Here is a 27,981-nt window from a genome sequence, read left to right as displayed (position 1 = left end):
GTAAGAAATAGCACTTTACACTGGTCAACTAATTCAGCGTCCTGAATCCATAATTGGCCTTGGTGGTCAAGATGCTGATTTGGATAAAAGTGCAAGTATGCTTGCAAATCCCATCAAAATCAATATCCATAACTTACCACTAAATGTCTTTTGTGTTGTCCAAAATTATTTGATTTTTAATTGATCCTCTGTGCAGAACGCAGCAGGTGTTTTGAGATACCATCAACGTTTTATCTGTCATCACTCAGCATCCTGAATCCATTTGCCTTCGGGGTCAAGATGCTAATTTGGATAAAAGTGCAAGTATGCTTGCAAATGCCATAAAAATCAATATCTATATCTTACCATTAAAATGTCTTTTGTGTTGTTGTCCAAAATAATTTGATTTTTAATTGATCCTCTGTGCAGAAGGCAGCAGGTGTTTTGAGACACGATCAACATTTTTATCCGTCATCACTCAGCATCCTGAATCCATTTGCCTTGGTGGTCCACTCTAATGACTTCACTTTACTACATATGTTTGGTATCAAATGAACTGAAATTCCTTCATGAAAGGTCCCAACAGTTTTTGTCAAGAGACCTGCCTAAAGTATGTGTCAACAGTGGGGATTGAACCTGAGACCTCATGACCGCTGGTCTGAGACCCAAGACACAACACCACTGAGCCAACTCCTTAAATGAACAGGTAACAGAAACATCACGGCTCGGCCACTCTAAGAATGACTTCCTATACTCGAGTATTTTTCAAACTTCCATGAAATTCTTGTTAACTCATCAGCAAACACAAGTCAATAAGACATTATTTCTTAATCGTAACATTTTATTACAAATTTAATGGTTGACTTTTTAGTTGTGTTTGAGCACCAAATTTAGATAGAAGATCTGGTGTATTTACATTTCGTATTTACATATCAAAATAATACCACATTTTATACACAAAGTACTGAGCACATTTAAATGATGGCTCACCCGACTGCCATGTCTCAGTAAATCAGAAAGTGATCGTCAATAAGTATCAATGTGCTTCACAAGCTGAACTACTTCCAGAAGGTGGAGGGAGTGAAAGGATCAACCAGATGACTTTTTAGGTAAAACATTGATCTTTCAAATATCAATGTTTTCAACAATACTAACAAAGGAAAGAGGGTAAATGCCATGTTCCGAATACTTTTGAGGTAAAAACATTGACACTCTGGGGCCGTTATGGTTAATTTATGGTTATTTCCAATCGTCTGGGGCCAAAAGTTTTGTTGTTTTTTTCAAAGTTTCATATCAGACAACATGTATGTAGAACCCATAAGATAGGTATTAGAAGGAGGGTGGGGATCAAACCCAATTCTAACACTGTTCAGATTGTGAGATACAAAGATATTCATGGACGATCCTCATCAAGGGTTACTCTTCTATCACATACAAGAACACTTTCTCCTTCAGACATCCAGAGAATTACTGTAGTTAGTTATCAAGAAGAGGCTCAACCACTTTACTACAGTAGACAACTGTTGAGGTCAGTGCATCTGTGACAGCAGTGCGGGGGGAGTCATCAACACAAAAGTGGATTACATTATCTGAAAACTGGTGTCTTTGGTTGAGGGCTTACCCTGGGCCAAGCGGTGTGAACATTTAAGGTTGCACTTGACTAATATTGCCCAAAGCCAATTGCAAAGACTGTTGCCAGAACCCAAACAAAAACCTATTGCCTTCCCCTAGACGAAACCTGTTGCAGAGGCCAATTGCTTTGCCTAACGTCCAAATGGACTGCAATGGTAACATCAATTATCATCTATAGACACAGCCAGTCAATCGATATGTGAAGTCTTATTGGAATATGTTGAAAGAGGTCGTCGCCGTTCAAGATGTGTTGATGGTGGTCCCTGCGAAATAAACAGACAGCAAATATATGAGAGGGAATAACGAAAGAGTCACAACTCTGACAGCTTGATTAATCTTTTTTTTAAAGGTGTTTCAAGACCTGGCAGTAAAAGAGGGAAAGGGACCTGAGCAAGCCATTGTTTACAATACTTATCAGGAAAATAGAACTGGCACTAAGTTTTTCTAATGCGACTCACCAGACTACTTTCCCTTGAGAAAAACTTTCTTTCTATCACCTGCAAACAATAAGTTGTTGAATGATTAAATGTATTGGTCAACCTCTTGCCAGAAATTTTGTCATGGCAACAGTGAACTTATTGAAGCCTACTTCCAGGGCTTTCCATCAAAGTCAGATTCTGCTATGCCACAACTCACCTGCCAAATCAACCGGCAAATCCAATGCAAATGGATGGCGCTCTGGCATAAGACCTCAACTGTAATTTGCATGGCCCAGTTGCTTCATTGGCCTTTGAGACAAACACCAGCATTAGCTCAACTAAGAATTATTTCCTTCAGTAAATTTAATTCACAATAGTGGCCCAGTATTTCATCGCATCAGTCAGAAGAGTTGGTGTAGGAAGCACAAATGCTAAAGAAGTGGATGTCCACTTCATTTCATGTTCACTTCATGAGCAACTGAGCTTACCTTATCGAAAAATCTTGACAATTTAACTGCATTACTGGTTCCAGGAGCAAATGATTTGACTTGGCTAGTATCCTAAAATTGGAAGTTAGAAAAAAAAATTGAGAAAATAACAAATACATTATTTGCTGATATTTCCAACCCAACTGGGTTCTTCCTAGGGCGACAATAAACTGTTACATGAAATCAAATCACAATGTTGATGAGACCATAGTTGAACTTGAATCATATCAAATTCAAACTTTAAAACAGAGATTGCCTTGACTAATAATCTTGGCACTGGGCTTATAAATCTTTTGGATGATAACAGTAAAACTTATAATCGTACCACACTGACTTCATCAGCACCACATTCCTCAGCTATTGAAGAGGCCCGATGACGACCTTGGATCCGCACCTTTTCGGCAAGGTCATTTTTTGTCCCGATCACCAGGATTGGGATCTGATTGCCAACAAATTGCTCCGGATCAAATTCATAACTGAAAGATATGATGAAACGAAATTTACCCATTGCATGCATTCGAGTAATGGTAGGCTAGCATACCTGGGAATGGAAAAAAGCTGAATTTTGTTATGTAACCGATGGTCACCACCACCTGATATCAGGCTTACAATATTTCCTTCTACTTATTTCTGCAGCAGCAGGTTTTCACCATGCACCATTGCCAGATAGGAAAACTTTGAACCCAGAAGGAATATCAGTGCTCCAAGTCAAACCTACCCATTATTACTAGGTGAGTGGTCCTTATTTAATATCTCTGCCAACCACTTTCTCAAATTTCCTTGAGATTTTCTGTTTGATAAATCATGGACCAGAACTATTCCTGAAATGAAAAGAAATGCTTTTTTTTTAATCATAATGGAAGATCTCAATCAATTCGTCAAATTTCAAGGCCAATGAATTACTGTAAAACCCTTTTGTTTTGGCAAGCCTAATACTTTGTGAGAGGGGATACAATTGCAAAGTTTTAACCTACTGGTTTCACCTTTGGAAAATGCACCCATCACAGAAATAAATGAAAGCAAAATCTGAATTGTATGTTGGCTCCAACATGAAAGGCTGTGTCAATTAAGGCATTAACAGTATCTGGCTCTCTGGAAGAACCAAATGATTCTATTCATTAATGATAATACACACTACATTTGCACTAAAATCCAGCTTACCATGTACAGGGGTATAGAATATTGCCCTGCTGTTCTTATGGCTGCTGGATCCTCCCACATCCCAAAGCTCTATAAAGAAAGTCTTTTCATCTGGTGTTCCAGCTTTATATTCATGGAGCTGGAAACAAAAATACAGTAATTATTGTCGTTATCACAACCATAAATCTAAGACATTCATTTCAGTGGGGTTTTTACATGGAAGACCTGAAATGTATAAACCCTCTTCAAAGTGGCCCTCTTATCCCGTTTTGGTGGATTGTTTTCTTTAGTCTTGCAGCAACTACATGTACTAATAAAAGCAGAGTTCACCCACACCACAATTACCTGGACTTCCACAGAACATCCAATCGTCCATGCCGGATTGGCAATCGGCTTTTTGTGGCAAATTAGATGAACAACGGAAGACTTCCCAACACCTGAAACAGAATGGGCAACGTGTATGTTGTGTCCTGCAACCTTTAGTCTTTACAGTTTACAGCAGGTAATCTTTTTGTAGTATTTTCCCATACTCTCGTCAAAAATTGTGGGGAGGTTTGGGTTGACAGAGGACCGTGCAACCACTGTCAAGGATTAAGCTCTTGCTGCATTCTCATAGTATAACCTGCAACAGCTATGATGCAAAAAGTTCAGTTGACAAGGGATTTGACACTTTCTGTGGTGTCAATTTTCACCACACCATCAACTACGGGCGCCACCGTCATCAGAAAACTGACATAAATTTCCACTAAAATCCTCTTGTACAGCACAGCCATGAAAGCTATCAGACAACTATTGATATTGTTTGATTCAGAATTTTACGGGCTACATTTCTAATGAATTTATTTTGTCATCAGTTATGGTGTTATGCCATTTCAAACCTGAATCGCCAGCGACAATGATCCGAACTTTGTCAATTGCTGCCATCTTCGCAAGCTGGTTTTTCGAAAAAGTGGAACGGCCCTTACATCCGGACAAACATCAAAAGCAGCTGTTTTGGGCTGTTTCTTGAAGAATCTCCTGTTTATTGTTTTGATATATTGAGAAGAAACGTATCTGTCTAAATACATAACAGAAAAAGGGTCCACTGGGAAATCAACGTGGAAAGTTCTAATTTTATAACAAACCGAAATTCAGTCGAGTGTCCCTTTAAACTCACCTATTTCCGGAGTTGTTGACATTTTCAGAAATACGTACTACAAAAATATAGTCCTCTCTCCAAAACCCTTGCATATTGTTTTTCAATCTTTGTTGTGGGCGCTGTAGAGAACCTGTTGGTTCTTTTGGTAGCTGCTGTGTGGATTGGGCAACAAGTGTACGTGAGAAATATAGGCCTAAAAATGAAAAAAAAAGAGAAATGAAAGTAACCACAAAACCAGGAGGAGGAGGTGGTGTAGGCCTACTGTGATGACGTCACCGCCGCCAAGTAACTCCATATGCATGCCACAGTGTAATTTATTAGCTGTGGACAGCTCATTTGGCTTGAAGAAAATCAAATGACCTGGCGTAGTCGTTCTCAACCGTCCCATGAAGTTACTTAAACCTCTCAAAATGTGCAAGCAAGCTGAACATCTCGCCTCTCGGCGCTCGATGACGGCGTCAAATTCAGACGTCATAGGTCGATGAATGTCAGGAATCTAGCTGTTGCCTTCAGCATCCTCTGTTCCCCACAGTTGAGGTCTTGACGAGAGGGATTTGAGTCCTAATTATTATTAGAGTAGGGGTCTTTCTATATCTAATTAACAACCAAAGCTGACCTTCCCAGACTATCATCAACTGTTTTACTAGACATCATTATCAAAGTTTTCAAACCATTAATGCAATCGAATAGTAATCGGCAGTATTTGCCTCCAGTCCCTATGGTTATATTATAAGTAGGCAAACATGTTCACTCATTTAATACGCGTGTTATGCTCCAGTATAGAATTATTTCACTCGCACACCGGCAATATTTTTAAAATATCTTTTTCCAGGATGAAAGGTCGTCTTACTTGATTTAACTTGATGAACCACTCCGATTGTCCAAGACAACAGTTCAAGCACACCTGCAGAGTTTGACATGGGGGACATTGGTTGACTTGAGACTTGAGTGTCGGACTGCCATCTGATAACCATGGCGTTTCTTGGGAACCTCACCAGTAGATACCTCCAAAGGGAGGTCAAGGTAGGCCTGGAGTATGATCAGGATTGATTGTTTACCTATTTATACCAGCAAGAACTAACAAAGCCTTTGTTTTTGACACAAGGTATACATACTTTTATTCATATTGATCAACAAAACAAAAATACAGATAGTCCATGTCACAAAAACATGGCACTCCGATCTGATTGGAGATTTCATACAGAAAAAGCAGCAGTTGAACAAAATGTTTTGTTTCATCTTAAACTCTCAAGCAAAATACTGACAAATCAGCACTCTTAGTATCCGGGAGGAGTTTAAACTGAATGAGTCCTTTAATCACCTCCACATCTGCTTGACATGGATGCAGCTGTCCCAAATACACACAACATTTGCTGTGAAATAGCTGATATGATATTATTCAGTTTTTTCCTAAATAGGCAAATTTTAAACTTCTTTCTGAATTCTATTTCCAGGAGCTGTCTACTATGTCTTTCCAGAGGTGTATGCAAGTTACACCTGACCTTGTGAGAAGAATAGGACTGGAAGCCGAATTGGAGGTACTGTTTTAATTCATGCATCGGTTTTTACTCAAGGTTAAAATTTGGGATCTGAGCATTCGTCTTTTAACATCATGAACTCAGCACTATGGGTCTTGCCATGTATCCACATTATTCCCAAGGTGTAGGTGCCCAAATGCTTGTGAAAGAATCCCATCATGTGATCTGTACTAACTGCAGTATGTGGCTAGACCATTCCGCCCTTGACATTCAGTAGCCAATATTTTTGTTCTGTAACATTTATGATTGAAAACATATTTTAACTTCTGATTTAGGGCCACAATGGATGTGTCAATTGCTTGGAGTGGAATGAAAAAGGAACGTAAGTATCATTGCAGAGTGACTGTGCATTCAGTTTCTTAAAATCCATGTTTCTTGGCCTGAAGAAGCATAGACTGCCTTGCCTGTATATGGAGCCAAAGTCCTATGTTTCATGTAACAAGAAGGCCATATAAATGAATAGTTGTCACTCCCGTCCAACCCAGCAAATGGCCCTGAACAAAGAAACCAAAAGCCCTTGAACACTGCCGTGGGTATTCAAAATAACTCAATTTGTCAAAGCAAAACTCTTTGCTTTCAGCCTCTTAGCAAGTGGTTCTGATGATGTGCAGATTGTTGTATGGGAGCCTTTTCTTCACAAGAAGTTAACAACTGTAAGGACTGGACATCATGGCAATATATTCTCAATAAAGGTAAGGATGTCAATCCCCTCACAAGTGCCATGGTTGATGTGCCCAGGATATCCACTGCAGTGAGTCCATTCGAAGCACTGTACTTTTTATCAAATTCAAATTCAAAACTTATTGTACTACAAAATGCACAGAGGCATCAGTATGACAAAATACTCTAGCCTCCACCTGAAGGCAAACCGGTATGAACAAATGTGGATTGTTTACAGTTAAATCTATTTATTGATGTGTTGTGTGAATGGTACAAGTCATGTTAATGGTACAAGCACTTTTACTTTCAGTTCCTACCTAATTCCAATGATTCCGTGATAGTGAGTGGTGCTGCAGACTGTAAGATCCGTGTTCATGACCTCAACTCTAAAGAGACCAGCCATGTGTTCAGCTGTCATGCTGGTCGTGTCAAGCGACTAGCTATTGCTCCGAATGTTCCGTTCATGTTTTGGAGTGCTGCTGAGGATGGCACAATAATGTAAGTCCGTATCAATCTTCCCAAAAATGACATGCTTACTTTGTTGCCGTTATGTTCAGTGGTGTTGGTCGTTTCTTATGAAAATGACCACCAAAGTAGAATAAAAGCTGGACACCAAGGCAACTCTGAATGGCCCGTGATTTACTGATTATGTTGATTTCTGCTAAAATGTAGCGTCAGCGAGATATTACGTGTACATTCCATCTGCTAGTCTCCATGGGGTGAAGTTAAACAAGCCTGCTTATGATTTCATATCATTTCATTTACAGGCAGTTTGACCTGCGTGCTCCCGAAACATGTGGACCCAACCCTCAGAATGTCCTTGTGAATCTAAATGCTCACATGGGTGCCCATGCAGAAGCCAAGTGCCTTGCTATTAACCCTGTCCGGCCTGAGCAGATGGCAGTAGGAACTAATGACCCCTATGTTAGAATATATGACCGACGGATGCTAACATGTAAAAGCATCAAATTTCCCTCGGACAGTGGATCAAGGTGGGTTTGTGTCAGAGTTTTCTGCGTTTTTTTCATCGCTGGGATTGATTTTCTTGTGTTAATTATCACATGACTTTACTTAATCATGCATTCTCACCCTGGGTTTCTGTCTGAAACCAGTTCTAACGTCTGTTCAACGCATTCAAAGCTTTTTGTCTGCAATTGGTTTTTAGTGGTGGTAGTCTTTGTCCGGGTACACTACAAACTGCTATATCCCAATCTTTGCATTTCAAGAAAATGTTTATAATTTTCTCACAATGAGGAGTAAAGTTTGTTTGAAAACGTATTGATCCTCCCCTTGATGCATCTCAATGAATTTTGTTCTTGCTCATTTGTTTTTGAAGGTTCCCATGGGATGAAGCATCTCACTGTGATATGACCGAAAGTGATGACTTTTCTCTCCCTGAGAAATCGGTCCAGTATTATGTTGCAGGTAGATACAAGTTTTACCTATGCTAACCCTCTGGACCTATTATTTCCCCTCCAGGTCGGTCTGGGAGAGGCAAAATATTATAGAAATGTTCTCTGATGAGGAGGAATTTAAATTGCCTGCTGATGCTGTCCAGTATTATGTAGCAGGTAAAACTTTGCCCTTTACCAATGTTGTACTGCAATTGTTGTTGTTTTCATGTCAGAAGGGAACATGGCATCTCAAGATAGTGGAGGAAGAATTGCACACTCATCACTGATAAGGTGCTGTCCATATCATAAAAGTAATGAATGTTGTTCATCTCAATGTTAGATCATGGCCAATGGTCTCTCGGTGAAGGTGTAGCTTTCTGAAGGTAGAGACTCTTCTTCTTGTGCCTCTTGATGTCTGGTGGCAGAGACAAACTTGACAGTGTGCGTCTGGCCCCTGACCGGCCTCTCCCCTGCACAGCTCCCTCGGGCCATTCCAGGACAATCTGCAGCAATTTTCAGTCCTCACAGCTATACCATTATGACATATATTGCACTTGAGTCACTAGTTGAGTAACAAAGCAGCTTCCTTCATTGGAACGAACAGTTGAGAGAAAATGCTTGAGGAGCAGTTTCAACTGAAGTTCATATGACCTGCCTGACCATATCCATCCAGATTCACACTTCACATACTTATAACGTTGACTGATTTGTTTGCAGGTCATTTGCCACACAAGCAACAGGACTATAAGAAGCGTTATAGAACATTAGCGTCAACGTACTTGACGTTCAGTCCCGAAGGCAACGAGTTACTGGTCAATCTAGGAGGAGAGCAAATATATCTATTTGATGTCAACAAGAGTAGGAAAGCAATCAAGTTGAATCTGCCACTGTCACTTTCCAGTAATGGTGTCGTCAAAGGTTTGTATTGTCAGTGTCATAAATACTGTATTCGTTAACTTGCCTTGCAGTGGTGGAGAGCAAACCCTTTGAAAAGTCCCATGAGGAAATCTCAGTTCATTTGAATCTTGGATGAAATCTCTTTTTTCTTGTTATGGAAGTTAATTGGGTGAACACATAGACAGTTCTGCTAGACTCTTTATCAGTTCTAAACACATTCTGAACCGCTTCGACGTCTGCTACCAGTATAAGCTGGCCAACAAGACTAAGCACTTAAGTATGAACTTGGCCAGTAAATGGCTCTCAAAGCTGTTGGTATATTTTCAGAAACATCATGTCCCAGTAATGGGTATAGTATTCACCACCCTGGCACGACAAACGGTTGTACGCTTGGATTATCAAAACACCACGGTCAGTCGTCATCCACTGATCATATGGATGATGGAGGAAGAAAGAAAAAGAGAGTGAAATATGAATCCAAACCATTACATCCGACCGTCGATGCCATCAAACAGAAAGCAAACAGTGTCTTCGAGAAGCAACAGTATGCCCAGGCAATAATCTTATATAACCAAGCAGTCGCATTGGCTCCAGATGCGGCTGTACTCTATGGAAATCGAGCAGCAGCATTTATGAAGAGGGGCTGGTATGTAGGACTGTACGATTGAACTTCTTCAGGGCCGGGATTTCTGGCTTGAGAAAGGCATATGCAAGGGTAGAATTTCTTTATTATTTGACAAGTAAAAAAATTCCAAATGGAACAGCATCATGATCTTAGGCTGTCATTGATATGTCAGTTGCAGTCATCTCCCAACATCTTTCTCAGAATAGCAGGTAAATCCTGTTTTAACCTAGGAACTGAATATATCATTGCAGGGACGGGGATTTGTATGCAGCATTACGTGACTGCCATGCCGCCATCCATGCGGACCAAAACCATCTCAAAGCCCATTTCCGACTCGCCCGATGTTTATATGAACTTTCTTGGACCAAAGAGGCAGCTGATTGTTTGTTGTATTTCAAAAATAAATTCCCGGATTATGCGAAGAATCCTGCATGTGAGGCATTGGATCGTGATATCAGTGCGGCCATACATTGTAGAACGGAGCAAGGTTTGTATTCAAGATGTTGGTGGGCATTTGATGGGGATTGTTAAAGGCCAGAAATTTGTCGTTCATAGGCAGAGCAATAGATCTGTAGGCTTTGAGACAAACGTTGAAAGAAAGTTGAAATCCCTGAAGATTTAACCAAAAATCGACTTTTCGTTTCAGACGAGAAAGATAAGAAGATCGAAGAGGAAAGATCTGGCTGGAAAAACAACTGGCGACACAATGTATCTGAGCAGGAGAAGACATGGCGAGCTAATGCTATGGACTATGAAATGCGATTCTGTGGACACTGTAATACGACGACAGACATCAAGGAGGCAAATTTCTTTGGAAGGCAAGTTTCTTCCTGGCTTTGTTTGATGTTGTCTGCACACATGGTAAACCCAATCATTGCATTAAGTGGTTTGATCGAGGATATAGTGCGCCAGGCATGACCCATACCCTTAGTTGACAAAGTGGTGTCGACCGTAAAATGTTTGCAAAGCTAGAAGTTTGCAAATTTGCTCATTTTCAATTTTAGATATTCCATTTGCTGCCAAAATTTAATGGCAAACGCCATTTTATTCATGTATTTTGAATTGTTTCCGTCTCTTTCAGCAAAGGCCAATATATTGTCGCTGGTTCGGACGACGGATCATTCTTTATATGGGAGAAGAATACGGGAAACATTGTGCGAGTACTGCGGGGTGATGATTCCATAGTCAACTGCCTACAGCCTCATCCTACACAGTGTCTCTTAGCAACTAGTGGTATAGATCCTGTAGTCAGACTATGGAGTCCAAGAGCTGAGGTAGGGTGTTTTTTGTGGAATATTCATCTCTTAATTGCTGTGTATCATGAACGAGTGAAGATTTCTATTCAGGCTTTGATTACGATTGATTGATGGGATTTGTGTATCATATACCAAGGTTATGTTTGGTTTGATGTGAGTTGTGCAAATAAACTTGATTCCATTGGTTAAGTTTGTTGTGTAAAGTTTCTTGATTAAATTTCATGTTTCGACCATAAGATAAGGTAGGCGTAGTGTCTTCAGACTACTCAGGTTCTTTCTCATGGTAATAATGGTCTTTTCTGAATTTCTAGGATGGCAGCAAAAATGAACGAGAAGTTGACAACTCGGATGACGCTGCATCTGCCAATCAAAAGAGGATGAACGCCGACCCACTGGAGGTGATGCTGATGAATATGGGATACAGAATATCAGGGGTGTTTGATGGAGATGACAACGGGGATGATCGAGGAGAGACGCCCCAGTGTCGTCCTAGTTAATAAGAATTATTTGCTGGACTCTAGGGTAGAGGGTTTTAGGGCATAGCTTTTGTGATGACTTTGTCTAGGCTGAGATGAAGATTTTTTAGTAAGAGCTGCTCTGGTTTCCACATTGAATGCGTAAATAGAGCAATTTTTTTATGACTTATTCTTCGTGGCCCATTGATGTGATTTGAACCATTAGGAAGAACAAGTTATATTTTTTGTGTTCAGCAGCAGAGCAGTCACCTTGAGCTGTTAGATCAGTTGTACTTGCAATCACAATATAGTTTTCTGATATTTTTCAATGTTTCAATGACATTTTGGTTGTCATTGTATTTGGATATGAAATTTGTGCCAAAATATCTTATCCAATTTGTCGATTAAAAACCTCTGAAGCGAATGATATTGGTAAATTATTAAAGAATCCTTTTGACTTGTGCATATTAGCATTACCTTCATATAATGTTATAATTATTGATAATGTTTTTAAATCATGATGATAAAATTGTCCCAATTCATCTTCAGCATGTAATGCATGCAAGCAACTCATAAAGTACTGCGGTACTCAAGTCCTTTCTCTTAACTAGTTCTCACCAAAAAAATGATTTTAAAAGCTTGTTTTGGGGTAGCTGAAAGCGAGCGTTTTATAATGGGGTTAAAGGAGCCTCATGGCTTAGTGGTTTACACTGCTGGCCACCACGCAATAGGGCCCGGGTTCGATCCCGGGGAGAACCCAGGATCATATGTCTGGATGAACCGGCGTGGCTTTCAAGGAACTGAAATTCCTGGCTCTTCACAGTCCTTCGAATGAGACTCAAAACCGAGGTTCCTTGTACTTGGTGTCTATGCCAGGGCAAGCTAAGACCCCACCAAGTGAGAAAAATGAATAGCTTGCGTGGACTCTATCTCTCTATAAACCCAATTGGCGCCTAACCGTAGTGGCACGCAGGATACGCTCATCCCGCCTTGGAGGAGGATTACTCCTAGGAGAATGACCCCTCCAAGTGCAGAGCGAACGCTGAAGAAGAAGAAGAATGGGGTGAATTTGCTTTTGGAAATGAGTGAATGATGGAAATGTTCTAGTTAGAAATGGTCACGTAATTTTGAAGATAGATTACAACTTCTTCACTTCAGACTTCACGAAGGAGCGATGTTATCCAGACGGATTGCCCCCACAACAACACCAATCAGAGTTATGTAGTTTTGGTCAGAGTGAATGTTTGTAAATATGATTGAAAACTTTTAGTTCTATTGGTATATATTTGTTTTATGTGCTAGCTTCAAGCTGAATTTGTTTTCTGATGAATGTAAATAACTATTCAGATAATTTGCGAGTGCTTTTGGTTGTAAAATGATAAGGATTTTAATATTGTTTTCTACATAGTGTTATTTGTATGCATTGTGGAAAATAATACTGTGGATTACCATCGGCTATCAGTTTATAATGATGGTTGTCAGTTTCCTACCACTTGCGCTGAGTGTCCTTGTACATAGATTTCTTGTATTTACTGTAAATTGTTGACTTCAGTGTGTATATAGATGTCGACACATGACAAAGATTGTTAGAGTTGTTTTCCCATCACACTTTTTATCAGTAATGATATAATAATTGTATGAAATTAACTATATAAACCTGCTTAGTAGGCCTTCATTCCATACATGAATTTGATAAATTTGTACCCTTCTAGACTGCAAAGACCCAAATGCAGGGCGATACGTTGTCGTTGTAGTGATCGATTTAACGGCAGTAGGCCTACTTGAGTTCTTTGTTGAACCACTTCACCAACAATAAGCCTACTGGTGTCATTTTACCGTTCAGCTGTACTGTAGTAAACCTGCTGATGGTGTCATGGCACCACCTCATCTGTTTTACATTCTTGGCGGCATTCTTTGCTTACTGTAAGCTTGTTGGTGTTCTTGTCATGGTACCACTTACAGTTAGCTTCTGGTGTCATGGTACCAATTTTGCCTGAAGAAAGCCTGCTGGCTCGAATTAACAAGTACAGATTAGATTAGATTAGATTCTCTAATCCATATTTGTTAATATCAATATCAAGCTACAAGTCTTTTTGAAGCTTTGGAAAGTTATCAAGTTTCTACCTGCCTGCTCTCGTTACATTTGTATCATTTATAGATTACTGTAACAGTTGAGTGTCATTTGGAATAAAATGCTGATGATGTTTATATGATGGTTGGCTTTTTATTTGCTCTGTCCGTTGCTAACTTGATCTCAAAGAGAAAATCTTGGTGGACAATCAAGATGGTCTTCTCCAAATTTCTTGCAAGATACAGGCCACCCCAGAGGCTAAAGGGGAGAAATGCATTAGATAAGGAAAGATATGCAGGGACCTGAGCAGAGCCAGAACATGGGCTAAATCAATTGATTTTGTATATGAAAGAATCTTTAAGTTGAGCAGGTCAGATAGTGCAATGGGTGATGCTCTGCTGTGGAAGGTAGCCTTCCACCCACCCAATAGTGGACTGGACCACGCCCAACCTTCAACAGCGCCGTCTATCGCAGCCGGGTAGAGTCTCGATCACCGGCTTTATTTTGACAAGGCTCGGTCTTCCAATTTTTGCCGACTAATTTTTCAATTTTTGTGCTAGAATAAGCCATTGAATCATAATTGAGAATATATCTGCTGAAACGACTAAGTTCAGGGAATCTATCTGAGTACTTTTACAGGTAATTCAAGGTTCTTGTTCTTCATAAACTTAGTAGAAAGAAGGCGCATTTTCTGCCATGTACATGTTATGTATTGTCACTGTAGTGTGTGCATGTACTGTGCATGCATTGCATGGTGTTACATGATTTGTTATAGAATGGCAATAAAATTCCAGACATGTCTGAATTTGGTGCTGATGGGCGGGTGGGTATGGCACTCAGTAATTTAGTTTCTGTCTGGTATCACTATTGGATGGATGCATGCATGTACCGTAGGCTTTTAATATTAGGAGACCTCCATGCCAGACCATGGAAGGCCTATCATATCAATTTTAATGCTATGCCTACATTGTGAGATTGTTATCATGATTGATACACTCCCAGCCGTCCGGCGTGTATGTAGACTCTTTACCAGGTACTAGATAGAGAAGAGATATGCCTGTACCACCTCGGACCAGGTTTGGGAAAAGATGCCAGACACGCATGCCTCTCATGGTATCGATGCATGGCCCAATTTACCAGGAAGTTTTACTTCCAATTTCCAAATCATCAAGGAAAAGATTGTTGAACACTACAGTGACACAAAACTTTAATATTTCATTGCAGATTCACTGCCTTTGATCTCAGGATTCATCGTTCAATTGTGGATACTTTTAAGACTAAGTTAGCTGTACTTAATTGATCAGCTGATCATGTAAGTATGACAGTAGTCAGTAATGTATTTTGTTGTTTCTGATTTTGTCAGTGACTTTGCATCAGTTCTGGCCGAATCCCCTTCTCAACTTCTGTCTAAAATTAAAATCACAGTTAATATGTACTGTTCTCAGTTTTCTGACTCCCCTCCCTAGTTACACAAATTTTTAAAATTAATTATAAGTGGTTTATACTGGAATTAGTTTGAAAGTGATAAGAAAAAAGCAAACCAGTAATTCCAGTTCTATTAATCAATGTGAAATAGAATTATAACTTGTTTATAGATTTAGATAAGTAATTTAAATGTATCCTTGCTATAATAATGCCAATGATTGTGTCATGATTATCAAACTTCCATTATTGTCTGGTCTGTCATAGCTTATCAGTAATCAGACTATCTGTTCAGTATCCACCACATGACTATGTTCTTCCGTAACTCTATGCATTACCCAAGATTGGCGTGGTCCCCTGCACAGTCGGGTTCCCCATGCATGCCCTGCACGCATTGTCATGTTCACCCACCACAGATGAAAAGATACAGCATTGTTTACAGTGGACTCACTCTGCAATAATAAATTATGGCTGGGATCAACTACAGCAATAATTATTGGCTGTTTGTTGGTGGTTTGCTGTGTACAACAAGCTTGTGATGGAATGCTGACTGAGTAATCCTAATTGTTTTTTGCATGTCCTCTATTTAAAATCAATTAGTCATGTGAACTGGTGATATGCTGCAACAGAGTTTATGTTTTTGTGAAAGGAGGAGACTTTAGGACGGATATTTACCGTTGATAAGTCGCCATGAACATCACAGACCTACGTTGTACAACACATACAGATTTGCAAAACTTTGTTGTGTACACGTATGACAAGGCCTATGTACTATTCTTAAAATTGTCAAGCACTCCCATCGGCATAAGGCATGGCATGATTTGGTGTATAAAGGCCTACATGATCTGTGTATAGAGAATTGATCATTCCACTCATGGACATGAGGTTATAGTTGGGTAGATGTAATTGCTGCATCCATGATGAACTCTAGTCTTTTTCCCCATCTTAGTCAGGTCACTCGCAGGTCCAATCCAAGGTATGTAGTAACTTCAAGTAAACACGTTCCATAATTAAACTGTCTTAACTGACTTCCCATATTTGTCATAGTTCAGTCCGCACTCGGCAGTTGTTGATGTCAAAAATTGTCAAATTCCAGCCGACTTGACCATCTTCTGATTTCGATTTCATTTCAAGGACAATATTTTGTTTCCGTAATGGATTGTTGACCCTGTCTTCTGTCTTACTGTGAATAGGTCAAAAGAAGGCATTTTTACTGTCAGATTGATTGACATAAAGAATCTCCTGAAGTGTTTGGACTCTTTTACCAGGAAATTATTGGGGATGATATGTCATTCAAATTTAACTTCCTGTTTAGTACATGTAGGTTTTCATTTATTGCCATTGGATAATCAACTGCTTGGCCTTGATGACACTGTGATAAAGCATGGACTTTGATTCCTCGGTTTTGCTTTCGTTTGGCGATGATCAGTAGTGAACTTTGTGTGGTGATTATTCAACATAGCAAGCTCGAGTCAACAGGAGATACGTGGATTTGAGATATAAATCTGGCGGATGAATGCATCCGAAGTCCACTCTATCTATCTATCACACCAGACAGACTGGCTTTATCTTGGTCATGCCACTGGCCGTAAAGTGGGTCAAGTGGGGTTCAAAAAAATTTGAGGTTGTCCACAAGGTCATTTGCCAGGGTGGCCCACCCTACATCGGCAGCCTACCACCGTACCATAGAGGCAGCCATCCTAGCTTGCTCTAGAAATTGTAAAGGAGTTTCAATTGGACCACCCTACATTAAATTGCTGGCCGGTGCCCTGATACTTAAATCATCAAGCACAATCCCAGATCATGGCCAAAAATTCCACTCTAGCATGTGTGGTGCCTCATGAGAGCTAGGACTAGGAGTTGAACAATTGTAAGCAACCAAATGATCAAAGGAATTCTCTCATCTAGGTTACTGACAGTTACATGACTGATAGATTGCACATACATTCAACATCATTCTGGGCTAAGTAAACTGAAGTAGTTCATTAATTATTGATTCTTCAAAGTTACCCTACGCATTTAAAAATAAGCAGTGCGTCATGCTTCACCGTAATGTAACCAAGAAATGGGTCACCTACGGTCACCAGACATACCTTTGGTCAACTTTGAATCAAGATTTTGATTGATAAGGGAATCTTTTAACAGGAGATTTCACTTCAGTTACAATCGTTATTGAGAGACAAGATCGTGATAATTTGGGAACTAAATGGGGGAAGACGATACATCATCTGTAGGATCAGACTCGGAGTGTCACGCTGAGGTAAGGCTGGTACTGATCAAGGAGTGAGTGATGTCATGTGTAAATTTTCAGCCTTTTTGGCAAGAAATACATGTGTCATGTGTGATATAGGTGCAGGATTTCGCTGTTCTTGGTCAGTTTTGATTTTAGTGTTGAGTCCGATTTTGTGATATCTTCTTTGAATGATTAAGTTCATTGATAAATTGCTCTTTTTCAGACCTCAGGCTCAAAATTCGAGGAAATAATCAATGTATTTCCTACCCTTTGCTTGTTTTGTTGTGGCCTGTTTTAAAAATGTCCCTTGTTTCTCTCTTTGCAGAACATAATGACTCCAACGCCGACCGAAGTCCGTCATCGGACAACACAACATGACAATCTCATCTCCGATATTGACCATCATGAACGTGAAGATCGAAAACTAGTCGGCATTGACGGCAAATGGTATGACGTCACCAACTTCATTCCTCATCATCCTGGCGGTCCAATTCTTGAACATTTCATTGGTCAGGATGCCACGTCCATATTCCATGCTTACGGTCACAAGGACGTCGTCTTGAAACACCGTAAGCCTGTCGGAACGTATCAAGTTCCTGTCCGGCACCCAGCTGATGCAGAAATCGTTCAACTGATCGAAGAACACAAAAAGAAGGGCTACTATACAACAGAATTTTCCTACTACGTCAAGAAGGCTATTTTCACATTTACGTTAATGGCGTCGTTCTTCACCTGCGTGTGTTGCTTTGATTCGTGGCTAATGCACATGCTCGGTGCAGTTCTGTTGACATTTTTTTGGCAACAAAGCGCCCTCATTATGCATGACTTCATGCACAGTCAAGTATTCCGTAATCGCTTGAAGGATCGTTTCTTCGGCGTTATGTTTGGGACCTCCTGCTTTGGGATCAGCGCCCACTGGTGGAGAGATGAACATATCCTACATCATGGGCTGACCAACACCGTCGATGCAGTCAAACAGTGGGCCGACCCGCAAATGTGGGAGTTGTCCTGGGCACAGAACACCAAACTTTTCCCACTCTTCAAGGGTAAACTGGCTTACTATATGATCAAGATTCAACACATCACCTTCATCCCAGCTGTTGTCTTGATCGGACGCTATGAAATCATGCTGGATAGTTTCCGTCTTGAGCGCCGCTGGTACGAGTGGGTGGGCTGGGCGATCCACTGGACCTGGATGATCACCCTGCTCTCGCACCTCCCAACCTGGGGTGAGGTTGCCACGTTCTACTTCATCGCGGCGACGTTCGAAGGCTGGCTTCACTTCCAGTTGATCCTCAGCCACTACTGTAAAATGTTCGCAACGATCGACGAGTTCCACTCATCCAGCTGGTATGTTGTGCAGATCCTGACCAACTTGAACATCAAGTCCCCCTGGTGGCAAGATTGGTACTATGGTGGACTCAACTATCATATTGAACATCATCTGTTCCCGACCATGTGCAGAAAGTTCTTGCGCACGGCCAGTGAGGATGTTATGCGCATTTGCAAGAAACATGATATAGATTATGATATGTGTTATTTCCAGGATGCCTTGGTTAAAACTCTTAAACACCTCAAGGTGGCCGGCTCTCATTATGACCTCAACTTTGCAAGATAATTGTTGATCTGAACTTTACAGAGTGTAAAAAAAGCAATGATCAAATTTTGCCTGCGGGTAAGCTGATTTGCTAGTGATGATTTAAACTTATATTAATTGTCTGGGCTTGCTATGACAGTGGATGGCATCATGAGATCGTTGTTTTTGGTACGTCCTGTACTTAAACTTGTTGTCATGTAAAATGTGTATATTTGCTAATTATTGTAGTACCCATAGTGTAGTTAATGATTTGATTCTGGGCTTCAGCTGAAGCAGAAAACTAAGGATAAGAAAGCTCCTACTTTTGGGGCATATCACCATCATAATCATCAATCAATCAATCAATGTTGGCATTTGTATAGCGCTCCAATTACTCAGCGTGAGGGTATTCTAGAGCGCTTTTTTCCCCAAAGACACCTGCAAAAAGGTGGGCCTTTAGGAGGGACTTGAAAGTCCTCATCATTGGGCAATCCTCATTATCCTCATCATTGGGCAATTGGTGTCATCATGAAGCTGGTATACTTATTGGTATGATTATTTTATGATATTGGAAACAATTTGGTTCAGAATTGTGTTACTCACTAGATCTTTTATTTTGTCATTTTGTAAGAAGTGATCTCTCACTAGTCTCACTAGATAGGAGAAATCAAAAATTATAGGAATAATCAAAAAAAGATACTGTCACAAAAGCAACTTAGGCAGCTTTTAATCTAGATTGCTCGTCAGTTTTCTGACCATTAAACGAGTTAAGAATGCTAATGACATGAAGACGTAATGATGGCATTCTGTTGTTTTACGTATACTAAAGTCCTTTACAATCATAAGCTCCCTTGGAGGCAATAGAATTGATGTTTGGTTTTTTTTGTGATTTATTTCATCAAACGAAGTTAAATGGATTCATCCATTCAATCATTATGATAATTGACATAAACTGGTGGTTTTTCTTGCTGGGCAAGTGTTGTTTTGAAAATAGCTCCATGCTTGAGTTATAATGATGTATGAGACTTACATCGCGCTAATCAAACTGGTTTCAGACGCTCAGAGAGTCTCATATTTCCCCTTGCTATTAGCCTGGACATTCATCATTCACCCAGTCTCCACTCTTGATCTCTGGGAGCATTAGTACAGATCCAACTGCAGCACTCCGGACTAGCATCTCTTGGTTAGAGAGCAGGAAGTTGGTGACCATGAAAGTGCCTTGCTCAAGCACACAAAGATGAAACAGCAGTAATCCTTTCTGGAGTCAAACCTGCCACCTCAACTGGTTATGAGCCCGTCGCTCTAAGCACTAGGCCACTGATCTCCCTTGTAAATAGTTTTAGGTACTTAAAGGAATCAAGGGGGTTCTCTTACACATAGTTTAAATGTATAAATCTGATAAGTTTTGAAGTACACCGTCGGTAGCATTTGAACAATTTGCATCTTTCATACATGTACTTCTACATGATATGATGAATACATTGATTATTCAAAAGTTTAAAAGTGATCTCCTCCGGTGAAGTAATCATCAACATCATTGATTAAACACTGCTGCAGTCATGTATAAATGCGCCTAAACAATCAAGTATGCCTGTGTATGGAAATGTACAGACATATTTATTTGGTGTCGCAAATTGGGCCAGTACTGGTATTTACATAAGCTCTTGAGTCGTATTTTAATTTTTTAACCTTTTTTGTTCCTGATAACTTTACAAATGTATATAAAGTTTATCTTGTTTAAGTTAAAATATTATTATAGTTGTATGTATCAGCATAATACACTGGCATTCTGAGTTTAACTTATAAGTAGGACTTCATATTCATTGAATTTAATGTACAGTGGAACCCCCCTTAGCGGACACCTTTCTATTAAGGACACTAGTTTTGGTCCCAAATTAGTTGTTCCCATTCGAGTTCACCTCTCCAATCTGGACACCTCTCTATTATGGACAGCACTTGTAAGTCCCGAGGGTTTCCTTAATAGAGAGGATCTACTGTACATGTACGTATCTCCTTCATGTAGCATTCTCGCAACTGCCAGACGTTTCTGGCCATCATCAACTCTGAATCTAGACCATTTTGTTGCGTCCAGACTTCCTCCGTCCAGTGTGCTAGTGAAAGCAGTGTGTTGCCATCAAGTGATAAACGATGGGGGACATTGAAAATGCCCGTGATAAAAGAACATGTGACACACAACATGTAACTGGAAGTCGTTCGCAGCAAAAGCATCACATTTTTTTCTGTCTCGTCACGAAATCATAACAAATGCATGGTGTATTTTTCGACGGTAACTTGTGTACTGATATGTTAACAAAGATACTTATATTTCCATCACTGATATGTTAACAAAGATGTACTTATATTTGATGTGATTCATCCATTTTGATGTATGTTTGTAGTGAGTAGAGATGCTTGCGTATTAATCCACTGTGTATTATCTCTCTTAACGCACGTCATCAGCCTGTCAGGCCTTCACGCTTTAATTTGGATATTGCAGCATTTCCTTAGCGAGTTAGGACACATGTTGAAAATCTGGATGAGTGTATCAACTTTTGTTTTAAAAAATTATCTATCAAGCACAATGTCCATCTCATCTTTCTCACTGAAATCTTTGGTAGACTCCCCTTCCATCAAAAGAGGACATCTGGACTCATTTTGCCTCTTTACTGATCAGTGACTCTGGGATGCCTTTTCGTGCCCCAAAGTTTGCGCTTGTGCCCCCTCTCAGTGTCACTAAAATATTAGGCTCACAAATATAAAGGGGTTTTCAGTATCTTGCCAGGTATGTCATACATGTAGGTCCCCTTGTCCTCACTTGGACTTGAGAAGGCGTCCAAGTGTGTGTTATCTTGGACAGGATGTTCACAATGGCATAAGTACTTGACCTGAGTCCACTGAGTCCTGAAAATGAATTCGAGGATGACGGGGACCTTAAACCTGAAGTTAATAACGACAATGACTTGTCCAGTACAGTGGTCGATTTTGATGCTTCAGGTCAAGTTGCCAATCGGGCAAACTGGGCGTCCTTCAAAAACCAGTTGTCCTTTCATTGTGTTTTTCAGGAATAAGCAAAATGAACCCGGCAGTACATGTAGGTCCTACGTCCAGTGCTTAGCCAATCTTTGCTTGATCAGGCAGGTCATTTGTCATTGCTGATGCCTAAAATAAACAAAACATTACTATTGTACTGACATAGGTGCACAAAATCAATTGAGCTATTGAGGGTTGCACAGGCCTCATAACAGACACTGCAAATTTATCTGGACTGATTCAGTCAGCCGTTAACAGATTCAGTCAGCCGTTAACATATTGTGGCTGCTGTGGCGAAAGTGAAAATACAACCTTAGCAATGCTCAAAGCTGATTAGGAATCATTCTCTGCCATTGCTACCAAAGGTCTTATCCAGGCTGACATTTTCTCCTCGGCTTAGCTTTATAACTTGAATGTGATATTTATTGTAGAAGAGGCCCTGCCACAGTTGTTTGTTCTTATGTACTTGTGACCATAGTCACCATTGTGATGTTTACTTACAAGTAAAGGCATGAGAACCGTGACTATGACCTACATGTGTCATTTACCATTCTCACTATTCACCAGGCTGACCATCAATGAGTGAACACACAAAGAGAAAGCACGAGACATGAATTCAACCCATGGCCAGTGATATATTACCCTCGACACATACAATGTGTTATGCATTCTGAACTCATTGATCAGCAGAAGGATGTTGTGCTATCACAGGGAGATAGTGACATTATGTCTAACAAAACATTGGCGGGCAGACTACCTCGGTCCTCGGACGAGTACAGAGTTTAAGCGTTGCCAAATCTCTAGTGAACGAGAAAAACACTGGGACTAATGTATGCATGTCTTACTTTTGTTGTGGTTCAATAAACGAGCCCGGGTAGGTTACTTGCCGACAGGGAAAATATTTACCTGTTTACCTATTATACAGTACAATATATAGTGTTCTAAGAGCCATTCTATCTAAATAACCATGCTCTAGTAATAAATGCTTGTGGCGCTAAATAATAAATCAAGAACTTTCTATGATTGTAGTGGCCACAACTTTTTATCTTTAAAATCTTTTGTAGGGTTCTTAAAATTTACTGCCATGTTAAACCATAAAGGCTCTCTTTACACTAAATACACACCGTCCCCATACAAAGAGGGTCTGAAAAATTGCGATGTGACATTTATTTGTCCCTCCTAATGTGTTTTCTGGGTTTTAAAATGGTTAAATATGCTCTTTTGAATATCATCAGACATCAAGCTAGTCTCATGATCAGATTATGCCTGAGGAAGACTGATTTTGGCGCAGAAGACTAATGTCCTGCGCAAACACAATGAAATCACGGGAAAATAAGTTCAAATTGTGGAAAGCAGGGTGTGTCCCATGTGATGTAATTGAGCATCCTGAACCTCATGGTCTCGTTTCTAGGCAATAGATGCAAATATCTTGGTGGTCAAGATGGTAATTGAGAGGCCTCACCATGCTCCATCCTGGCACAGTGGTTTCAATATACTCCCCCCTCCCACGAGGTAGGAGTATCAAAACCCTGAATCTCAGGATGGACCATACTCTGGCGTTCTTTGTATGAAAGTGACACACTAAATTTAGCTACTGTATAACTGGAGTGTTGATTATTTGCCAATGATATAGCGCACCTGGCCTGATTCCTGTGGCATGATTTTCCTACCCTGATCCGATCAATATCTGGTGTTGCCAGGTTTCTAACCTGTTGGTTGTCAGGGGTCGTGTGGACACAGCTGTATGAAATGCGCCTTGGGTGGGCAGTTATCATTTTGTGAATGAAAGGTGATGAGTCCTTCTGCTAGCCAAACCACAAGTTGTGAACATTTGGGGGCCATTTTGTCTGATACATCAGCCACAGGTTGTGAAGGGCAGGGGAAGCTGTTTCCTGTTACACCAGCCATCCGTTGTGAAAGACTGGGGACGATTACTCCTGCTACACAGACCACACGTTGGAAAAGACAGGGGACTATACCTCCTGTTACACCAGCCATCGGTTGTGAAAAACTGGAGACGATTTCTCCTGCTACACAGACCTTAGGTTTGAAAAGACAGGGAATTATTCCTCCTGTTGCACCAGCCAGTGGTTGTGAAAGACTGGGGACGATTACTCCTGCTACACAGACCTTAAATTGGAAAAGACAGGGGACTATGCCTCCTGTTACACCAGCCATCGGTTGTGAAAGACTGGAGGCGATTATTCCTGCTACACATACCACACGTTGGGAATGACGGGATTATTCCTCCTGTTACACCAGCCATCGGTTGTGAAAGACTGGAGACGATTACTCCTGCTACACATACCACACGTTGGGAAAGACAGGGGATTATTCCTCCTCTTACACCAGTCATCGGTTGTGAAAAACTGGAGACGATTACTCCTGCTACACAGACCTTCGGTTTGAAAAGACAGGGGACTATGCCTCCTGTTACACCAGCCATCCGTTGTGAAAGACTGGAGATGATCACTCCTGCTACACAGACCTTAAGTTGGAAAAGACAGGGGACTATGCCTCCTGTTACACCAGCCATCGGATGTGAAAGACTGGAGGCGATTACTCCTGCTACACATACCACACAATGGGAAAGTCAGGGGATTATTCCTCCTGTTACACCAGCCATCCTTTGTGAAAGACTGGAGACGATTACTCCTGCTACACAGGCCACACGATGGGAAAGTCAGGAGATTATTCCTCCTGTTACACCAGCCATCCTTTGTGAAAGACTGGGGACGATTACTCCTGCTACACAAACCTTCACTTGGAAAAGAAAGGGGACTATGCCTCCTGTTACACCAGCCATCCTTTGTGAAAGACTGAAGACGATTACTCCTGCTACACAGACCTTAAGTTGGAAAAGACAGATGACTATGCCTCCTGTTACACCAACCACCGGAGACGATTACTCCTGCTACACAGGCAACACGTTGGGAAAGACAGGGGGTTATTCCTCCTGTTACACCAGTCATCGGTTGTGAAAGACTGGGGACGATTACTCCTGCTACACAGACCACACGTTGGGAAAGACAGGGGATGATTCCTCCAGTTACACCAGCCATCGGATGTGAAAGACTGGAGACGATTGCTCCTGCTACACAGACTACACGTTGGGAAAGACAGGGGATGCTTCCTCCTGTTACACCAGCCATCGGATGTGAAAGACTGGAGACGATTACTCCTGCTACACAGACCACACGTTGGGAAAGACAGGAGATGATTCCTCCTGTTACACCAGCCATCGGATGTGAAGCCCTGGAGACGATTAATCCTGCTACACAGACCACACGTTGGGAAAGACAGGGGATGCTTCCTCCTGTTACACCAGCCATCGGATGTGAAAGACTGGAGACGATTACTCCTGCTCCACAGACCACACGTTGGGAAAGACAGGGGATGCTTCCTCCTGTTACACCAGCCATCGGTTGTGAAAGACTGGAGACGATTACTCCTGCTACACAGACCACACGTTGGGAAAGACAGGGGATTATTCCTCCTGATACACCAGCCATCGGATGTGAAAGACTGGAGACGATTACTCCTGCTACACAGACCACACGTTGGGAAAGACAGGGGATTATTCCTCCTGTTACACCAGCCATCCGTCTTGAAAGACTGGAGACGATTACTCCTGCTACACAGACCACACGTTGGGAAAGACATGGGATTATTCCTCCTGTTACACCAGTCATCGGCTGGGAAAGACTGGAGACGATTACTCCTGCTACACAGACAACACGTTGGGAAAGACAGGGGATTATTCCTCCTGTTACACCAGCCATCGCTTGTGAAAGACTGGGGACGATTACTCCTGCCTCACAGACCTTAAGTTGGAAAAGACAGAGGACTTTGCCTACTGTTACACCAGCCATCGGTAATGAAAGACTGGGGACGATTACTCCTGCTACACAGACCACACGATGGGAAAGACAGGGGATTATTCCTCGTGTAGCAGAATTTAATGTCACCAGTCTTTCACAACCGATGGCTGAATTAGTCCTCTGTCTCTCACAACTTGTGGCTCGGGCAGAAGGAGGAATGATACCCTGTCTTTCCCAACGTGTGGTCTGTGTAGCAGGACCAACAGTCCCAAGTCTTTCACAACCGATGGCTGGTGTAACAGGAGGTAGACTTGCGGTCTGTTTACCAGGAGAAAAAGTCCTCTGACATTCAAAACATGTGGTCTGTGTAGTAAGTAAAATTGTCCCGTCTCTCACAACCAACAGCTGGTGTAACAGGAGGAAAAATCCCCTGTCTTTTCCAACTTAAGGTCTGTGTAGCAGGAGTAATCGTCTCCAGTCTTTCACAAGCGATGGCTGGTGTAACAGGAGGAATAATCCCCTGTCTTTCCCAAAATGTGGTCTGTGTAGCAGGAGTAATCGTCTCCAGTCTTTCACAAGCGATGGCTGGTGTAACAGGAGGAATAATCCCCTGTCTTTCCCAACGTGTGGTCTGTTTAGCAGGAGTAATCGTCACCAGTCTTTTACAACCGATGGCTGGTGTAACAGGAGGAATAATTCCCTGTCTTTCCCAACGTGTGGTCTGTGTAGCAGGAGCAAGCGTCTCAAGTCTTTCACAACCGATGGCTGGGGTAACAGGAGGCATAGTCCCCTGTCTTTTCCAACTTAAGGTCTATGTAGTAGGAGTAGTCGTCTCTAGTCTTTCACAACCGATGGCTGGTGTAATATTAGGAATAATCCCCTGTCTTTCCCAACGTGTGGTCTGTGTAGCAGGAGTAATCGTCTCCAGTCTTTCACAACCGATGGCTGAATAAGTCCTCTGTCTTTCACAACTTGTGGCTCGGGTAGAAGGAGGAATGATACCCTGTCTTTCCCAACGTGTGGTCTGTGTAGCAGGACCAACAGTCCCAAGTCTTTCACAACCGATGGCTGGTGTAACAGGAGGTAGACTTACGGTCTGTTTACCAGGAGAAAAAGTCCTCTGACATTCAAAACATGTGGTCTGTGTAGTAAGTAGAATTGTCCCGTCTCTCACAACCAACAGCTGGTGTAACAGGAGGAAAAATCCCCTGTCTTTTCCAACTTAAGGTCTGTGTAGCAGGAGTAATCGTCTCCAGTCTTTCACAAGCGATGGCTGGTGTAACAGGAGGAATAATCCCCTGTCTTTCCCAACGTGTGGTCTGTTTAGCAGGAGTAATCGTCACCAGTCTTTTACAACCGATGGCTGGTGTAACAGGAGGAATAATTCCCTGTCTTTCCCAACGTGTGGTCTGTGTAGCAGGAGCAAGCGTCTCCAGTCTTTCACAACCGATGGCTGGGGTAACAGGAGGCATAGTCCCCTGTCTTTTCCAACTTAAGGTCTATGTAGTAGGAGTAGTCGTCTCTAGTCTTTCACAACCGATGGCTGGTGTAATATTAGGAATAATCCCCTGTCTTTCCCAACGTGTGGTCTGTGTAGCCGGAGTAATCGTCTCCAGTCTTTCACAACCGATGGCTGGTGACACAGACCTTAAGTTGGAAAAGACAGGGGACTATGCCTCCTGTTACACCAGCCATCGGTTGTGAAAGACTGGGGACGATTACTCCTGCTACACAGACCTTCAGTTGGAAAAGACAGGGTACTATGCCTCCTGTTACACCAGCCATCCTTTGTGAAAAACTGGAGACGATTACTACTGCTACACAGGCCACACGTTGGGAAAGACAGGGGATTATTCCTCCTGTAACACCAGCCATCCTTTGTGAAAGACGGGGACGATTACTCCTGCTACACAAACCTTCACTTGGAAAAGAAAGGGGACTATGCCTCCTGTTACACCAGCCATCAGTTGTGAAAGACTGAAGACGATTACTCCTGCTACACAGACCACACGTTGGGAAAGACAGGGGATTATTGCTCCTGTTACACCAGCCATCCGTCTTGAAAGACTGGAGACGATTACTCCTGCTACACAGACCACACGTTGGGAAAGACAGGGGATTATTCCTCCTGTTGCACCAGCCATCGGTTGTGAAAGACTGGGGACGATTACTCCTGCTACACAGACCATGCGTTGGGAAAGACAAGG

The 27,981-nt window shown here is 41.5% G+C and overlaps 4 protein-coding genes across 5 annotated transcripts; 3 read left to right on the top strand and 1 right to left on the bottom strand.

Annotated features, from left to right (window-relative positions):
- Window positions 1-841: 841 nt before the first annotated feature.
- LOC135487608 (rab-like protein 3) lies at window positions 842-4,620 on the bottom strand. The gene is made up of 8 exons (XM_064771557.1): window positions 4,537-4,620; window positions 4,004-4,095; window positions 3,680-3,797; window positions 3,237-3,339; window positions 2,844-2,994; window positions 2,519-2,590; window positions 2,070-2,108; window positions 842-1,874 (listed from the first exon to the last, which is right to left on the bottom strand). Exons 1-8 carry the CDS (start codon window positions 4,580-4,582, stop codon window positions 1,800-1,802), a joined length of 696 nt encoding a protein of 231 aa, XP_064627627.1. The 5' UTR covers window positions 4,583-4,620; the 3' UTR covers window positions 842-1,799.
- A 20-nt stretch (window positions 4,621-4,640) lies between these two features.
- LOC135487607 (WD and tetratricopeptide repeats protein 1-like) lies at window positions 4,641-13,815 on the top strand. The gene is made up of 14 exons (XM_064771556.1): window positions 4,641-4,970; window positions 5,629-5,819; window positions 6,251-6,334; window positions 6,610-6,656; window positions 6,915-7,026; window positions 7,305-7,492; window positions 7,762-7,986; window positions 8,331-8,419; window positions 9,106-9,306; window positions 9,613-9,931; window positions 10,162-10,397; window positions 10,557-10,728; window positions 10,992-11,184; window positions 11,478-13,815. Exons 2-14 carry the CDS (start codon window positions 5,769-5,771, stop codon window positions 11,661-11,663), a joined length of 2,103 nt encoding a protein of 700 aa, XP_064627626.1. The 5' UTR covers window positions 4,641-4,970; window positions 5,629-5,768; the 3' UTR covers window positions 11,664-13,815.
- Window positions 13,816-14,183: 368 nt separating this feature from the next.
- On the top strand, window positions 14,184-23,555 carry LOC135487842 (uncharacterized). Of its 2 annotated transcripts, XM_064771945.1 has the most exons (3): window positions 14,184-14,331; window positions 14,917-15,004; window positions 17,673-23,555. In XM_064771945.1, the coding sequence occupies exon 3, from the start codon at window positions 17,679-17,681 to the stop codon at window positions 18,963-18,965; it is 1,287 nt and encodes a 428-aa protein (XP_064628015.1). In that variant the 5' UTR covers window positions 14,184-14,331; window positions 14,917-15,004; window positions 17,673-17,678; the 3' UTR covers window positions 18,966-23,555. The 2 variants fall into 2 exon arrangements, with proteins under 2 accessions (XP_064628015.1, XP_064628014.1); XM_064771944.1 differs by lacking the exons at window positions 14,184-14,331; window positions 14,917-15,004 and adding an exon at window positions 17,161-17,374.
- A 1,434-nt stretch (window positions 23,556-24,989) lies between these two features.
- Window positions 24,990-26,120, top strand: LOC135487771 (uncharacterized). Its single transcript, XM_064771846.1, has one exon. It carries the CDS (start codon window positions 24,990-24,992, stop codon window positions 26,118-26,120), a length of 1,131 nt encoding a protein of 376 aa, XP_064627916.1.
- The last annotated feature ends 1,861 nt before the right edge of the window (window positions 26,121-27,981 follow it).

Source organism: Lineus longissimus, chromosome 5, assembly GCF_910592395.1.
Source record: "Lineus longissimus chromosome 5, tnLinLong1.2, whole genome shotgun sequence".
In the NCBI taxonomy this organism is placed as follows: domain Eukaryota; kingdom Metazoa; phylum Nemertea; class Pilidiophora; order Heteronemertea; family Lineidae; genus Lineus; species Lineus longissimus.
The sequence above is the reverse complement of the archived record's forward strand: the minus strand, read 5'-3'. Positions and strand labels throughout refer to the sequence as shown.

What these genes read in the sequence shown, in the direction of transcription:
- LOC135487608 (XM_064771557.1), bottom strand. Translation starts at nt 4,582, where the DNA reads ATGGCAGCAATTGACAAAGTTCGGATCATTGTCGCTGGCGATTCAG. An exon ending in CATTGTCGCTGGCGATTCAG is followed by an intron (nt 4,096 to 4,536) that starts GTTTGAAATGGC and finishes ATTCTGTTTCAG; the next exon opens with GTGTTGGGAAGTCTTCCGTT. An exon ending in TGTCAAGATTTTTCGATAAG is followed by an intron (nt 2,109 to 2,518) that starts GTAAGCTCAGTT and finishes TATTGTTTGCAG; the next exon opens with GTGATAGAAAGAAAGTTTTT.
- LOC135487607 (XM_064771556.1), top strand. Translation starts at nt 5,769, where the DNA reads ATGGCGTTTCTTGGGAACCTCACCAGTAGATACCTCCAAAGGGAGGTC. An exon ending in ACCTCCAAAGGGAGGTCAAG is followed by an intron (nt 5,820 to 6,250) that starts GTAGGCCTGGAG and finishes TTCTATTTCCAG; the next exon opens with GAGCTGTCTACTATGTCTTT. An exon ending in TATGGAGTCCAAGAGCTGAG is followed by an intron (nt 11,185 to 11,477) that starts GTAGGGTGTTTT and finishes CTGAATTTCTAG; the next exon opens with GATGGCAGCAAAAATGAACG.
- LOC135487842 (XM_064771944.1), top strand. Translation starts at nt 17,321, where the DNA reads ATGGGGGAAGACGATACATCATCTGTAGGATCAGACTCGGAGTGTCAC. An exon ending in ACTCGGAGTGTCACGCTGAG is followed by an intron (nt 17,375 to 17,672) that starts GTAAGGCTGGTA and finishes CTCTCTTTGCAG; the next exon opens with AACATAATGACTCCAACGCC.
- LOC135487771 (XM_064771846.1), top strand. Translation starts at nt 24,990, where the DNA reads ATGATTCCTCCAGTTACACCAGCCATCGGATGTGAAAGACTGGAGACG.